General features: G+C 44.2%; 1 protein-coding gene across 5 annotated transcripts in view; it reads right to left on the bottom strand.

Moving 5' to 3' along the window:
• Positions 1-16327, bottom strand: part of LOC102922270 (alpha-1,3-mannosyl-glycoprotein 4-beta-N-acetylglucosaminyltransferase-like protein MGAT4E) — a 17356-nt gene extending 1029 nt beyond the window's left edge. Inside the window, exons 1-5 of one of the 5 annotated variants that reach the window (XM_042258173.2) lie at positions 15915-16327; positions 3353-3465; positions 1862-1996; positions 926-1082; positions 1-170 (exon numbers count right to left, since the gene is read on the bottom strand). The exon at positions 1-170 is cut by the window's left edge and continues 1029 nt beyond it. In XM_042258173.2, the coding sequence (XP_042114107.1) occupies positions 1-170; positions 926-1082; positions 1862-1969 (435 nt within the window). In that variant the 5' untranslated portion in view covers positions 1970-1996; positions 3353-3465; positions 15915-16327. Of the gene's footprint in view, positions 171-925; positions 1083-1861; positions 1997-3352; positions 3466-3545; positions 3691-15914 lie in introns of those variants that run through there. The other 4 variants (XM_042258172.2, XM_042258171.2, XM_006982466.4 and 1 more) reach the window with 4 other exon arrangements.
• Between the last annotated feature and the right edge of the window lie 64 nt (positions 16328-16391).

The following is a 16391-nucleotide window of genomic DNA, read 5'->3' as shown; positions in this document are numbered from 1 at the left end:
GTTAGCAACTGTTTGGTTGAGCCATGTGGGGTCGGTGTCTGACAGAAGGACCAGTACCAGCATATATTCCAAGTCTTCTTCTGTGGAAGCTTGGAACAGGGACTTCAGGGTGTCCAAGAGGTAACTGCCAGGGGTACGCTGCACTGAGGAGATCCCCACGGTCAGCATCCCTGAGGAACACAGAGACACACACCCTCAGTACTTCAGCAAGGTGGGTGGGTCACAGGACTTGCTTCCCAGGTCTTCACCTAATGCCAGTTCCCAGGCCAGGTTCGCATCTGCTTCTCGTGGGAGTATAGGGCTGTGGGAGATGAATACCTGCTCAAAGGTATGAGTCTCACTTGCTCACTCAATACTTTGAAAGGCTCATAGGAGACGCTTCACAGAGGGTAAGGCTCTCTTTGGTATGGAACCATGTAGCTATTGCCATGTAAGCCAGTTCTCTTAGCCTGGCCTTGACCATTAGAGTTATCTCAACTACCGTGGACTACCCAGTCCTGGACTAGAGCATCCTCAAGTCCCTTTAAATCCTCCTGTCTTGCCAGTCCAGTTCACTGAGCTGTGCAGTTCAGGGGCCGGTGAGTTCACACTACCTTCTTTTTTGACTACCCACCTCTTCCCCCACCCCTGTCCCAGTCTTCCTGGTTCCGCTCCCATCCATCTTCCCTTCCCCAGAAGCCTGGCATGAATGAGAATCACCACAGGCTCCCTCACAGCGTCACTCTGGCCTTTGGGTCCTGCTGGGCATTCAAGGGGGATCGGGTAGGAGGAAAATGAACCGAAGTGGAAACCTGGCTGGCCCTCACTCAGAGTACCTTGCTTCCCACTAGGTGCCAGCTCTGTCCTTTAGACCCCACTCTCCTTTTCTAGATGAAAGACATTGCCTGGCCGTTTCCAGGTCCGATGGCCCCTTCCACATACTCACACCTTCCCTGGAGAGAGGTTCCAGCCAGGAATGTGTAGTTGGCATGCTGGAGTACACGGGAACTTTTCTGCATCTTGGTGAAGTATTTCAGATGGTTCTTGATTTCAGAGCTGATTTGCTCCTGAGCTATCTGCTGTATTATTTTCTTCTTTTCATTCTGAATACAAGATGATATATTATCAGCCCCAAGGGTGATTCTTAGGATCCTCTGGAGACAACTGGGCACGTGTCCTCTTTAGGGCAGATTGGATGACCCCAGGATCCATTACATGGAATCTGTTAGGGCCCAGCTTTCTGCTCTCCCCTCCTGGTCATGACCTCCCGCACCATCCCCCACCCCCAGAACTTGCCAGCCACAGCCATGTGGCCCTGGAATCCTGTAGAGTGAGAACCTGCCCACTAAGAAGCCATTGCCCACATGTCATTTCATTACCATGGGTCAAGCTGGCAATCATTGTCGAACTTGACTCAGGCCTCTGCTGGGTTCTGAAAGACAGAGCCTGGCCCTGTCTTTAACGTCTGTGCCTCAACCTGAAAGTCCTTTCGCTTGCTGAGTCTCACTACACACAGCTCTGCCTCCCAAAGCCTCAGCTGCCCCGGGTGTGTGCTGAGGTTCACACTGGGGGAAGTTACTTCCAATATTATCTGTCATGGTAGGTGTGCTGAGGAGGTGGCAGCAGACAGGTGTTCCTCATCACCTGTGTCCTGCTGGTCAACACCTCCTCCGAAGGTGCCTGTGCTTTCTCCATGCCTGGAATGCCTGCCCTCTTCCTGCTCTTCCCAAATCCTATAAGTCCCAAGTCTAGTCCAAAGGTAACCTCCTCTCTGACACTGTCTGGATTCCTCAGACACTCTCCTTTGGCATTGCCACGATGAGCCTAGGGACTTTAACCCTCTCTTGTGAAGGGTGGAGACGCCTCTAGCCCTAGTACTCACCTGCAATGTGTTATACTCGACACGTGCTGATTTATTCTCTCGAATAAAGAATCCCAGGATGATGAAGGATGCCATGACTCTGATGCATCTCCACAGGCAGCCTTGCATGGTGCCAGGAGCCGCTGTGGAAGGAAGCTGAGCAACAGTAGATCCCGAGGGCCTCCTACTCAGAGAGCAGGGGTGCCCTTCCTGCCTGGCATGCCATGTCCTGAGCCCACCCTTCCCGGACTGAGCGTTCCCAATACCTGATTACTGTCTTAACCTTTTTTTCGTCCAGATTTTCTCTTGCCCCTGCTTTTAGCCATCTCAAGAAAGATAACACACAAGGGCTTCATTCTGTGGAGCTCCTGCCTTCTCTATATCCCAGGGGAACTGGAGAGGATATGTTTGCAAGAAGAGGAAACAGAGGCTGTAGGTAAAAGTGCTTGCTGGCAAGCTTGATGACCTGAGTTCTATCCCTGGGATCTCCATGGTGGAAGGAGAGAACCAACTCCTGGAAATTGTCCTCTGACCTCCACGCGGATGCCATCAAGTGCATGTGCCTATATATGTGTACACACATACTTAAGAAAGAAGTAAGTAAATTCACAAGTGTAACATGTCGCCTGCAGGTAATAGACTTTCTGGCACTTTCCCGCTGTGTGAACTCTGTTCCCATAGACCTTTGTTTACTCCCTTGGGAGAAATGCCCTCAGCAAGATGTTTCCTCCCCTATCCTCAGCAATGCAGCTTAGTGTGCTCAAGACATTATGTAAACAGTCCCCATTTCACTGTGAGACCTCCTGCAGCCTGAGCACATCTGGTGATAGTGATGAGAAATGGTATGCTTGCCACTGTTTCTCTGTGAGCTATCTGGAATAAAAGTTTCACAGAATTCTGGTAAAGGCACTAGCCTAAGAGTCCTCTGGTTCTGTTCAATCTCAAATTCAATTTCAGTTCCTTGGCAATGGCCACTGGCAGGTTGTGATAGTAATAAACTATTTTTAAAATGTGTATAGGTATTTTACCTGTAAGTATGTCTGTGTGCTACATATGTGTCTGGTGCATGCAGGGGCCAGAAGAGGGTGTTGAAACCCCTGGAACTGGAGTTACAGATGGTTGTGAGCCACTGTCTGGGTGCTGGGAATTGAACCAGGGCCCTCTGGAAGAGCAGGCAGTGCTCTTAACCACTGAGCCTGTCCACCTCCATAATACTTTTTTAAATGGCTGGGGTGGTAGTGGCATACACCTTTAATCCCAGCACTCGGGAGGCAGAGGCAGGCGGATCTCTGTAAGTTCGAGACCAACCTGGTCTACAGAGTGAGTTCCAGGACAACCAAGGCTACACAGAGAAACCCTGTCTCAAAAAACAAAACAAAACAAAGTTTAAATGAAGAGGAAATTTAGGGTTAAGTGTTAACTATATTCCCTCCCAAGTACCAAATTCAAGCCATCTTCCTGTGGGGATTAGTGATAATTAAATTAGATCTCATCTCTCAACTCCATACTTACTTTTGGGCCTGATCCTTTCCAGGGTTATGTTAAGTAGACAGACAAGGTTTTGGGTGAAGTCAGAAGGACTTGGTGTATCTACATCATGGCCGACTGCAGGGATCCATATAAACCTGGAAGAAACCAGAAATTTCTATTCAGGACCACATCTTCACCAAATTTCCAGTGCAAAATCCACTGAAGTCTTTCTGACCAGCAGAAAATGCTGCTTGAGGGTTAACTGGAGTAGGATTTTCTCTGAAATCAATAAAAAGAAAAAAAGAAAAAAAACAACCCTTAATGTTGAAGGATGTAGTCCCAGAGTAGCTCCTCTGAGGTTGCTATAGCTAGTCACTCCTCCCAGGAAACCTCACCTGACAACCATTGTTCAGCCTGAATGGGTGCTGGGTGTCAATCTGGCCTTACATCAGACACCTGCTACTAGGTGAGGTGGGGACATAGTTTTCAAACCAGCCTTTCAGTCTTGTGTCTTGAAATTGGAATGTTACCTGCTAGTTTGAGTCAACAAGTATGGATTGTGAGTTATCCCTTCCTTATCAGAGGGCCCCATGGGCTGGTCAGCACTGTGTGTTCTCCCCTGCTGTCTGTGCTACCTGGTGGATTACCACAAAACTGTACTCAGACATCCAGCTCTCCTAATATCAAATTCTCCTTTGGACTTAGAAGTGTGCAGTGGCCCTCTGAAGCTTCCCTGTATTTCTTTTTATCTGTTCTTTTTCACTGCTGGGACTGTATTTCCAATACTATTGCTTCCCCCTCCCCCATGTGGTAGTCTAAATGAGAATGGTCCTTGTAGGCTAATGTTTGAATACTTAGTCCCCAGGTGAAGGAACTGTTGGAGAAGGATTAGGAGGTGTGGCCTCAACAGAGGAGATGGGTCACTGAGGGTGGACTTTGAGGTTTCAAGAGACTGGTGCCATCCTCCACGTCTCTCTACCTCATGGTTATATCTCAAGGTGTGAGCGCTCAGCTCCGGCTCCAGCTCCATGCCTGTATACCTACGGCTGTGCTCCCCACCATGATGGGCATGCCCTCTAACCCTCTGAAATGCTAAGCCCCAAATAAACTCTTTCTGCTATAAGCTGCCTTGATCATGGTGTCTTATGACAGCAATAGAAAAGCAACAAAGACACTCCTCCACCTCCCCCCTTCCTTTTCCTCTTCTCCTTTTCCTCGTCTTCTTCCTCCTCCTCTCCCTCCTCCTCCTTCTCTTCCCTCTTCTCCTCCTGGTCTTCCTCAAAGTTTTACAGTGTTAATTTTTTTTAACCTTTAGACTTATGATTCATCTCAAAATAATATCCATGTATGGAGTGAGGTAGATGCTGAAGTTCTTTTTCTTTTTCTTTTTAAACTGATACCCCGTTCTTCCAGTACCACTGTAGAAAGACTCTGTCAATTCTTGTCACATCTGTTACTGAGCATGTTTGCGTCTATTTTAGTTCCTTTGAACTATTTGACTGTCTCTGCTGTTACACACATCATCTATGCTCCCCTCTCGGTTGCAGTGGTGGGTGGTTCCTGTGCATCTTCTTACCGATGTGTAGGATGGGTTTTTATATGGAAGGCACCTTGAGGTTCTAATCCTGTTTATTTTCCCCATAGATGGCTGTATTAGTTATCTTACATGCTGGAACAAAAACGGCTAACAAGAGAGATTTAAGGAAGGAGTAAGTTTATTTTGGCTCACAGTCCAAAGGTAAATCACGGTGGTAGGAGCTTGAGGTGACCAGTCACGTGACATCAGTTAGGATGCAGAGACAGATAAATAAATGCCTGTGCTCAGTTTGCTTTCTCCTTTCTATTCAGAGACCCAAGCCCATCGAATGGTACTGCCACATTCAGGGTAGGTCCCCCCGCTGCAATTAATGTAATCTAGAACATTCCTCACAGACATGCCCAGAGATTATTCACATGGTGACTCGGTCTTGTCAAATTGACATCATTCTGGGGTGAGGAGGTGAGGGGGGTGAGAGGGGTGAGGGGGGTGAGGAGGGTAAGGAGGTAAGTTGGGGGGGGGGGCGAGGCACATGTCTTTAATCCCAGCACTCAGGAGGCAGGTACAGGCAGATGTTTGGGAGTTTGAGGTCGGCCTGGTCTGCAGAGCCGGTTCCAGGACAGCCAGCGCTACACAGAGAAACCCTGTCTGGGGGGTGGGAGATTAACCATCATACAGGTCACGGTGGCATATGCTCCCAGTCACAGGAGTTGTAAGCCAGAGGCATTTTCAGTGCTGCCACAGCCTACTTCTTGTATCTCACAGATCGACTTCTCCATACGGGTTGGGGAGAAATGCCCCATAGTTCCCATTGGCCTTTCTATCTACAAGAAACTCTGAAGGGTCAACTGTATCCTCATTGCTATAGTTGGCACCTGGGCTATAACTTGATTCCCATTTTAAGTTCCTCTTGCTGTCACCTCAGCAGGTCTTGGTATCATGTCTGGTGATGTGATCCAAGCCTACATTACAAAGAGTCTGAATCTTTGTCAATGACCCCTTTGGATTGGGTTTGCTGCATGTATCTATACCTTCACATAACATACAAATATTCCATAACTGGACTTAACTACTTTGATAGCTGGACCTTGGTGGTCAGCCTCAGGAGGAAGAAGTAGCCAAATTAAGGGAATAGGTTAGCTTTAGTGTCGTAACCTAACAGTTAGGCAAGGAAGGGTGTTGCAGAACATTATTTTAAGATGTGTTACACTCGTTTGTGCTGTGGAACATTTGTTTAATGATGCAAAGATGTGTTGCATTCTTTTATGTTGCATTTGTTTAACTCTGTGAAGCTGTGTTACTGTGCCTGTCTAAAACACCTGGATTGGTCTAATAAAGAGCTGAACGGCCAATAGCAAGGCAGGAGAAAGGATAGGCGGGGCTGGCAGGCAGAGGGAATAAGAAATCTGGGAGAAAAAAGAAGGAAGAACAGAAGAACAAGGAGAGGAGGATGCTAGGGACCAACCACACAGCCACACAGCCAGCCATGGACTAAGAGTGAAAGTAAGATACTCAGAAGTAAGAAAAGGAAGAAGCCCAGAGACAAAAGGTAGACAGGATAATTTAAGTAAAGAAAAGCTGGCAAGAAACAAGCCAAGCTAAGGCCGGGCACTCATAAGTAAGAAAAGGCCTCTGTGTATTGAAGGTGGAAGTTTCTATCCCACCAGGAACTCCCAAACACCCAGCAGTTGCTTCCCAAATTACCACACAGAGCAACTACAAATTGATCAGCCAGTAACTCAGGCTTATTACTAACTAGCTCTTACACTTAAATTAACCCATAATTCTTATTATGTTTAGCCACATGGCTTGGTACCTTTTCTTGGTATAGCATTCTCATCTTGCTTCCTCTGCATCTGACTGGTGACTCCTGATTCCGCCCTTCCTCTTCCCAGCGTTCTTAGTTTGGTTGCCCCACACATACTTCCTGCCTGGCTGCTGGCTAATCAGTGTTTTATTAAACCAATTCGAGTGACAAATCTTACAGTGTACAAGAGGATTATTCCATAGCAGTGTATTTATTTGGGAGCTTGGCGGCAAGCCCCCCCCCCCCGACCAAGAGTGAAAGAGACAAGAGTAAAAAACAACCAACAACATTTTGATGTACCAACATGAGGCTCTAGAATTTCCATGTAGGGCCTGAGAAAGCTGGGGTGGGGAGAAAGAAGATATGGGTCCTTTAAGAGTTTCTGCCTGCTGGTGAGCCCTTGAGCAGCCAGTAAACTAAGCAGTAACAGAAAACTAAGTAAAAACGCCCGCCACAGCGCAAGCACTGGCTTTCTAGAGCTTTAAGAAGGTTGAATGTAGTTCTTGGTCACCTACCTCCAACATGGCCACCAGCTTCTTCTGGGTCTTTGATGGAATTGAAGACTAGATAGTTATAGCTACAGTTTTTTTCTAGTTATGGTAGAAAGTAAGTTAGGTCTAAAACTTTGAATTCACTAAGGTAGGATAGATAATGAATTATTTTCTCTGAATATGCTTACTATCAATAGACAGAATATTGTAAATGTAATTTTTACTTGATAACTGTTTTTGTTGTGTATAGTTCTACTATGTTAAAGTTAAAACCTTTCTTTTTATTTAGACAAAAGGGGGAAATGTTGTAGAATATTATTTTAAAATGTGTTACACTTGTTTATACTGTGGAACATTTGTTTAATGATGCAAAGATGTATTGCATTTGTTTAACTCTGTGAAGCTGTGTTACTTTGCCTATCTAAAACACATGATTGGTCTAATAAAGAGCTGAATGGCCAATAGTGAGGCAGGAGAAAGAATAGGCTGGCCTGGCAGGCAAAGAGAATAAACAGAAGGAGAACTCTGGGAGAAAAAAGAAAGAAGAGCAAGAGAACAGGGAGAGGAAGATGCCAGGGGACAGTCACCTAGCCACAAGAGTGAAAGTAAGATATGCATAAGCAAGGAAAGGAAAAAGCCCAGAAGTGAAAGGTAGACGGGATAATTTAAATAAAGAAAAGATAGCAAGAAACAAGCCAAGCTAAGGCCAGGCATTTATAATTAAGAATAAGCCTCCATGTGTGATTTATTTGGGGGCTGGGTGGTGGGCCCCTCACAAGAGTAAAAAGCAAAGCCAACCAACATCAGAAGAGGGAGTGGGGGAGGGCAGGACCTTCCAGAGCCATGTTTGCCATGCTTGGGCCTACTGGAGCCCTTCATTTACCAGCTGAGCCATCCTGCTGTCCCTCTAGAGTCTTTTTTATGTTTACCACATTGCAGACATCTGAATATGCATCCAAGATTTGTTGTGGGATATCTGTACACTGTGTGAAGGTGTATTGCTGTGATTGGTGTAATAAAAAGCTGAACAGCCAATAGTTAGGCAAGAGATATAGGTGGGACTTCCTGGCAGAAAGAGGAAGTAGAAAGTGAATTAAGGCTCTGGAGATGCAAGGAGACACGGCAAGGAAACAGGGGGTGCAAGATGGGAGAGAGGTAATGCCACTGATAGAACATAGATTAATATAAATGATTAATTTAAGTTATAAGAGCTAGTCAGAAACAAGCCTAAGCTATAGGCCGAGCTCTCAGAATTAATAAGAAGTCTCCATGTCATTATTTGGGAGCTGGCTCGTGGGAAAGAAAAAGACTCATTACAGTCCAGCAATCAAAAGCCCCCTTTTGGATCACCTAATTAACATGACCGATCAAAACAAACCAACTCAGGTAGGCAGTGGTGGCTCCTACCTTTAACCCCAGTAGTAGGGAGGCAGAGGCAGGTGGATCTCAGTGAGTTTGAGGCCAGCCTGGTCTACAGAGTGAGTTCCAGGACAGCTAAGGATACACAAAGAAACCCTGTCTCGAAAAAACAAAAACCAAACCAACCAACCAACCAACCAACCAACCAACCAAACAAACAAACAAAAAACCCCAAAATATGTGAGTGGAGACATCAGGTAGGAAGGTCACTGCAAAGCGGGACCATCTCAGCCCTGGGTCTCAGATGCTATCTGACAGCATTCTTAGCCTTTTGATTGATGGAAGCTAGGGGTCTCTTTGTATATCCCTAGGGATTTACCTAATAGTCACAAAGATGTTAGGTCACATTCAGAAGTAGTAAGTAAATGGCTATTAAGAGGTCAAGAGATCTCCACATAATTCATAATTAGGCCCTGGACCTGTAACATTCCACCTTCTCTGAAATCATTGAAGTTCTAATCAGCCTGTGACCCAGCCAGTATGTCTTCCTCCCAGAGACTTTCAGGCACCATAGCAATGTCATGCTACTATGCTGTGCTCCAACAGCCAAGCTGTGTTTGGAGATCAGATGACAAGCATGTGGATTCCAGAGAGAGGATTTATGTCATTAGCGTTGGCAGAAAGGACCTTTACGTGCTGAGGCATCTTGCTGGCCTTACACAACCTATTCTTTTTAAATATTTGTTTGCTTTTATTTTATGTGTATGTGCACCAGGAGTGTGCCTGGTGCCTGTGGAGGCTAGAAAAAGGGTGTTGGATCCCCTGGAACTGAAGTTACAGGTAGTTGTGGGCCACTTGATGTGGATGCTGGGAACCAAACCAGGGTCTTCCAGAAGAGTAGAAAGTGCTCTTAACCACTGAGCCATCTCTCCAGCCCACATATTGCTTAATATAATAAAAATAATGTATTTATTTGGTAGAACAATGTATGAAGAAAGAGCTGTTGGAACCTTATTGCACTTAACATGGTGAGCTATGTCATCCATAGATGAACATCTGGGGAAAATGCAAATCAAGGCCACAATCTCTCACTCAGCCAAGTACCTGCCATGCAATCATGAGGTCTGAGTTCAGATCCCCAGTACCCACATAAAACTCAAGCATAGTGGCATGCTAAACCCCAGTGCTTGGGAGGGTAAAGGTGATAGCAACATGTGAATCTCTGGAGTTCATTGCCAGCCAGTTTAGTGGAATGAGTAAGTTCCAGATTCAGTGAGAGATCTTGTCTCTTAAAAATTAGGTAGAGATGGGCCAGGCGGTGGTGGCACACGCCTTTAATCCCAGCACTTGGGAGGCAGAGGCAGATCTCTGTGAGTTTCAGGCCAACCTGGTCTACAGAGTGAGTTCCAGAAGAAGCCAGAGCTGTTACATGGAGAAACACTGTCTTGAACAACAACAAGATAGAGATGGATTGGAAAAGCACCCAAAGTTGACTTTTGGTCTCCATACATACCTACACACACCCCAATGTATACATGTGCTCAGACAAAAACACACAAAGCAGGCCCCCCTGTACACACCATAGTGAGCCCTAACTTCACACCCATTAGGATAGCTGTGATGAGACAGATGGACAGTAAAAAATGTTGGTGAGGATGCAAGGAAACCAGATGCTCTCACAGCTGGTAGGAATTTGAAATGGTGCAGCTGCTGTGGCAGTTAGTGGGGTGATTATTCAAAAAGATAAGGTAAGACACCGTGGCAGAGGACTGAGAGCCCAACACTTGGGAGGCCGAGGCAGGATGTGCCTGTCTGTGAGCTGGAGATCAGCCAGGACTCACAGGAGACCATTTCAAAAAACAAACTCAAGCAAATGTTAGCATTACCACATCAATTTCACTTTTGGTACATGCTCAAGAGAACTGAAGTATAGGCTTACCCCAGATTTTCTCATGAATATTCCCGAAGCATTGTGCAAAATAGTCCAACGCTCAGGCCAGTATGGTGGTGCAGATCTGTAACCCCTGTACTTGGGAAGTGGAGGCAGGAGGATCAGGAGTTTAAGATCACCCTCAGCTACATAGTAAATTTGAGGTCGGCCTGGACTACATGAGACTAGTCTCAGAAAACCACCGACAACAAAAAATAGCTCCAAATAGAAACAATTCAAATATCTATCAACTGATAAATATATGAACAAAATATGATATTCCATATAATGAATCGTCACTTGATGTAATAGCTATATTTGCATTGCTGTTACCACACACCTGACATGAAGAACTTAAAGGAAGAAAAAATTGGGGGGGGGCATGGATTCAGAGAATCTAGTCATCTTAGTCATTTCTGATGACTTGGGAGGAGCAGAGCTTCATGCTGTGTTTGCATATGATCGAGGGTACTCACTGCGTGGCTGACAGGAAGCAGAGAAAGAGACTACATACAGGAAGTGGCCAGGGCAAAGCCAAATCCCCAAGGACAAGCACTCAGCGACCTAATTCCACCAGCTAGGTCCCACCTACTTTTCACCATCTCCTAGCAATAACATCATATTTATTAATCTAACAAGTGGTTATGCCACTGTCTAGACAAGATCCCTCGTGATTCAGCCACCTCCCCAAAGCCCATCCTCTGGCAACTAAACTTTAATTACATGAACCTGTGGGGACATTTCATATTCAAACTCAAAATGTTCTGCGTCTGTCTCTGAAGTGCTCAGGGCCACCCTATAATGAAAACAAACAAACAAACAAACAAACAAACAAACAACTTTTAGTTTATTTCCAAGATCTCTGAAGTCTTAAACAGTTCCAACGTCACTCAAAATTTTAAGCCAGGGCAAGTTCCAGAACAGTCAGAGCTACGTAGACAAAACCCTGTCTCGAAAAAAAAAAAAAGAAAGAAAGAAAAGAAAAGAAAGAAAGAACAAGAAACTTGTTAGTAAAAACATTTCTGTAGTTGTTGGTGTTGCTTAGTTTTGCAGTCAGATTTCATGACGTCCTAACATTTTGATCCTTTAATGAGGCTCTACTGCCCCCATGTGGTGTAGACTGTCCAGACACCTCTGTAAAGAGAGAAACGGTAGATTTTAGACTTCTAGGGCTGTATGGTCTTAGTGCTCTTGTATAGTGAAAGTAGCCACAGATAACTCATTGAGGAAGATGTGGTTACAGCTGCAGCGGAATTCCGGTCTGCCTGTCAGCCTCTGCAGATTCACAGATTTGGCTTTAAAGAGTGCAGAGAGACACCAGGGCAAACAGTGGCAGGCAGGTCTCAGAATTAGGATCCCCCTAAGCAGCCACAGGGAGAACCACGGAGAGGGATGTGTGCTGACTGGATTAGAAGTGAAGTGAAAGGAACACTTTGGATCTCAATCAAGATTCTGCGACTCCTTGAGAGAAACTCCTCGGAATGAAGGTCCTAGGACTCAGGAGAATCCAAGATGATCGACATAAGAACCAGAGACAAATTAACCAGCAGTTCTGACACTGTCTCTCTGAGTCAATTACAAAGGGAGAAAGCAGCCATAGATCAAACGGATGTGTTCCAATACAACTTTACACAGTTTTTACCTGCAACCCCTCTTGGTTTGTGTAAATGTTTTGTCTGCATGTATGTCTGTGCACCATGTGCATTCTTGGTGGCTGGTGGACATCTGAGAGGGTGTTGGATACCCTGAAACTGGAGTTATGATCTCTATATATAGTTGTGATCTACCATGTGGGTACTAGAAACTGAACCTGTTCTTAAGTACCTGGCTATCTCTTCCTCCCCTGGAGATGAGATTTAAATTTTTTTTGGATGCCTAGAGTCTTTGGTGTGGGGCCAGATCTACTGTCTGTTATAAAACTTCACCAACGAGTCTATTGTGAGAGTGTTGATTAAAATACTATACCTCTGCTTGTAATTGTAGCTGACATTTATTGAGTACATACTATACATCGAACACTAAGCTAAGAGCTTCCTGTATACTTTCTCACTTAATGCTCACAACTCTATGAATTGGGTACTAATATTTTACATATTTAGAGGGTGAGATGATGTAATTTAATTAGGGTAAGACAATGTTAGCAGGAAGGACAAACCCAGAGAATAGCCCTAAGGCCCCATCATTTGGCTGTTCTTTTTGCTCTTATTTTAACTGGGAAACACTTCAGCATCTGAACTTAACCAAATGAACAATTAAAAAAAACATATAGTTTAAATAAGGCTCACAAAGCTAGTCACAAGCATTTTCAGCTAGATTTAATTAATAAACTTTCTCTGGTACCACTGAACTCTTGCTAAAAATTGAATTCTTTTTAGACCTTGTCCATAGTGTTGATCTATAATGGAAATGTATTAAGAAATGTATTTCCATTTGTTTTCTGTCTTACAGAGTCTCTCCATCTGGCTCCATATGCATGATATGCTGATCTTTTTAGGTTATTAATGTTCACTGTCAAGGTGACATAGTATACTGGTTTTAGATATGGGCTTGGGGCATAGTCTTCTGTTTGAAACCTAATCCTGCCCCTTGCAGGCTAGGACTCAATAAACACCAGCTAGTCTGCGAGCATTTTAATCTACTGGAATGGGCTGACTCGGACTGTGACTCCACTTTGTGGTCTGTCTTCAGGAAGTAGGAAGCAAGAGTCATCAGGCTGGATGGAGAGCGCCTACTGAGACATCTCAGCCCATTTAGGTGTCTTTAAATAATAGCAGCCAAACTCAACTGTCATTACCACTACCACAATAACAATAGCCGACGTTTAGTGGGCACTTGCTGTATGCTATTTTAAGTGCTTTTTATGAGTTAATGTAATCATTTGGTAATCCTATCAAGCAGGTGATATTACCTGCACTGTGTAGGTAAGGGATTAAGTTACATGTATAATAGATGGCAAAGACTTTTTTTTCAAACCCAAGGTCATATGCTAAGCTAAGTGTTCTCTGCCATTGAGTCCCAGCCCTTGGCTTTTTGAGACAAGGTCCCATCCAGGCTGGCCTTAAGCTCACGACCCTTCTACCACGGCCTCAGAAATGCTGGGCTTACAGGTGTGTACAGGTGTGTACTGCCCCTGAAGAGTTTTGACCCATGCAAGTCTAACTGCATGATCCACGCTCTATTTAAATTTATTTTTAGTTTTGAGAAGGCTCTTGCTAAGTTCTAGCTTGGAACTTGCTATGTAGAACAGGTTTCCTGGAACTCACAGAGACCCCTTGCCTCTGCCTGCCAAGTGCTAGGATTGAAGGCGAGTGGCATGGCTCCTGGATATACTCTTCCTGTTGAAAAGTAGGACACCGAAGAGAAGGATCTGTATTTATTTTAATTTTCGTGTTACTGATCTGTAGGTTTTTTTTAAAGATTTATTTATTTATTTATTTATTTATTTATTTATTTATTTATTTATTTATTTATTTATTATGTCTACGGTGTTCTGTGAGGCCATCAGTTCTCGTCTCATTATAGATGGTTGTAAGCCACCATGTAATTCCTGGGAATTGAACTCAGGACCTTTGGAAGAGCAGCCAGTTCTCTTAACCGCTAAATCATCTCTCCAGCCCATTGAACCAGTGTAGGTTTTAAAGTAAGGATTAAGCTGAGTGGTGGTGATACATGCCTTTAATCCCAGTACTAGGGAGGCAGAGGCAGGTGGATCTTTGTGAGTTTGAGGCCAGCCTGTTCTACAGATCAAGTTCCAGGCCAGCTAGAGCTACACAGAGAAATCCTGTCTTGACCCTCCCCAAAACAACAACAACAACAACAACAACAACAACACACACACACACACACACACACACACACACACACACACACACACACTAAAACCCCAAACCAAACCAAGAACAACAACAACAACAACACACACACACACACACACACACACACACACACACACACACACTAAAACCCCAAACCAAACCAAGAAAAGAAAGAAAGAAAGAAAAAAAAGAAAGGATCTTAAAGGCACACACATCACTATTTACTATTAGCACAAAATAAAGTACAATGTAATGCCTGGAGTATTGTGGACATAATCTAGGTAGATAGCACATATTAATACTTTACCTATTCACATATTGTCTTTACATTTCCTGCTTGGTTGAGAAAGACCCACTCTTTTTTCATAATACCTAGGTTAAACAACTTCCTTTAAATACAATAGAGACTTGAGCCACCTTTTTAGTTTATATTTCTAGAAAGAATCTGTAAATTTGGGTCTGACAATTAATACTACTAATCAAGATTTGTTGCTCAAATGTGTGTGCGTGAGTGTGTGTGTGTGTGTGTGTGTGTGTGTGTGTGTGGTAGGGGGAGGAGGCTGGCCAGCAAACCTCGGGGATTAGCCTGTCTCCACCTCCCCAGTGAGCCCCCACAGCCACCACCCCAACCCCATCCCCAGTCACCATTGCTCTTTCTGTGGGGGTTGGAGAGAAGGCTCAGCTGCTAAAGTTCTTGCCAAGCATCTTTCATGGCAAGCACTTGAGAGAGTTAGCCATTTCCCCAGCCACCAGTTGTTGCTTTGTAACAAAAGGAGAAAGAGAAGACCCAGGGAGCCTTTGTTCCTCTAAAGTCCCAGGAACCTTGTTTAAGATTTTTCTCAGTCAAATTTTGAAGGAGGAAATCATTTTGGCAGTGGTGGGGGGCGGGGGGTGGGTTTGAAGCTAGAATTTCTGTCATTCCAAAGCATTAAAATGAGAGAACATTTTAGCTAAAAAAATTTTTAATAGCTGTGATGGTATATTAATCTTTGATTCCCTCAGACTCTGGATGTGAGTATTCAAGAGTGTCACGTGAGCAGAGATCTACACGCATGAAAGCTTCATTAATTTTTAACTGGTAATGTGAGATGAGAAGGCTCAGTACTGACCAGCTGTATTTTGAACTCAACTACAGACATGAATTATGTATACACGGAAAATTATTTGAAACAATTTTAGTCTATTATACCCTTGCTTCCTGTTATAATTTTAGATAAATTAGAGTATAGTATAATTATAACCAATTATGTTGTTTCAGTTATCATTTCTAATTGATCCAAGCATTAATACAGGACCCCTGGTGAGAGTCTGTTTCATAATCCTGGTAAAAAGCCAGTGGTTTACTCTTAATGAAGTTCTGTGTTAGATTAAAATGGAGTCCCCTTTGGAGTGTCTTAGAGGACACTTTCTGGATGGATCTTGCCAGTTGGGTGGGTCAAAAGGACTGTCTTTTTGTCTGTTTGTTTTTTCTGAGACAGGGTTTCTCTGTGTAGTCCTGACTCTCCTGGAACTCACTCTGTAGACTAGATCCATCTGCCTCTGCCTCCAGAGTGCCAGGATTAAAGGCTGGCCCACCACCTCCCGGAAAAAGGACTATTTTTTAAGTCAGGGACTGTTACACTTTGGGAGCTGAAAGGAAATTAGGAGGATAAAGACACAACTCACCTCTTTCAATACAAAGGAAATATGATATTCTTTTTTCATCTATCCTTCTAGAATTTGCTTGGATGATAGTGATGTAAAAACCTTTTAAGAATCCTTTCCACTTTGAGAATTCTGACATTTATTTTCTTATTACTTTTGAAACCGAATCTCATACAGCCCAGCTGGCTATGAACTGAGGATGACCTTGAACTTCTGATCTTCCCTCCTCCACCTGCTATGTGCTGGTATTACAGGCGACAGCCACAGGTCTGGATGGAGAATTTTTGCAGCTTTTGTAAACGAAATCGTAGCGAACACTTTGATATTTACGTTCAGGTTGGTTGGCGTGAGTGGGAAAGAGAGAACGAAGATAACCACGTATACGCAATCTAGACGCTGAAGCGGGGTCTCATTAGCAGGAATAACCTGGGAGACCAGGATGTAAACTATTGGTTCTAATGAACACCAATCGGAGGACTGGGTCTAACACACCAAACG

This window comes from Peromyscus maniculatus, chromosome 11 (assembly GCF_049852395.1).
Source record: "Peromyscus maniculatus bairdii isolate BWxNUB_F1_BW_parent chromosome 11, HU_Pman_BW_mat_3.1, whole genome shotgun sequence".
Taxonomy (NCBI): Eukaryota; Metazoa; Chordata; class Mammalia; order Rodentia; family Cricetidae; genus Peromyscus; species Peromyscus maniculatus.
The sequence above is the reverse complement of the archived record's forward strand: the minus strand, read 5'-3'. Positions and strand labels throughout refer to the sequence as shown.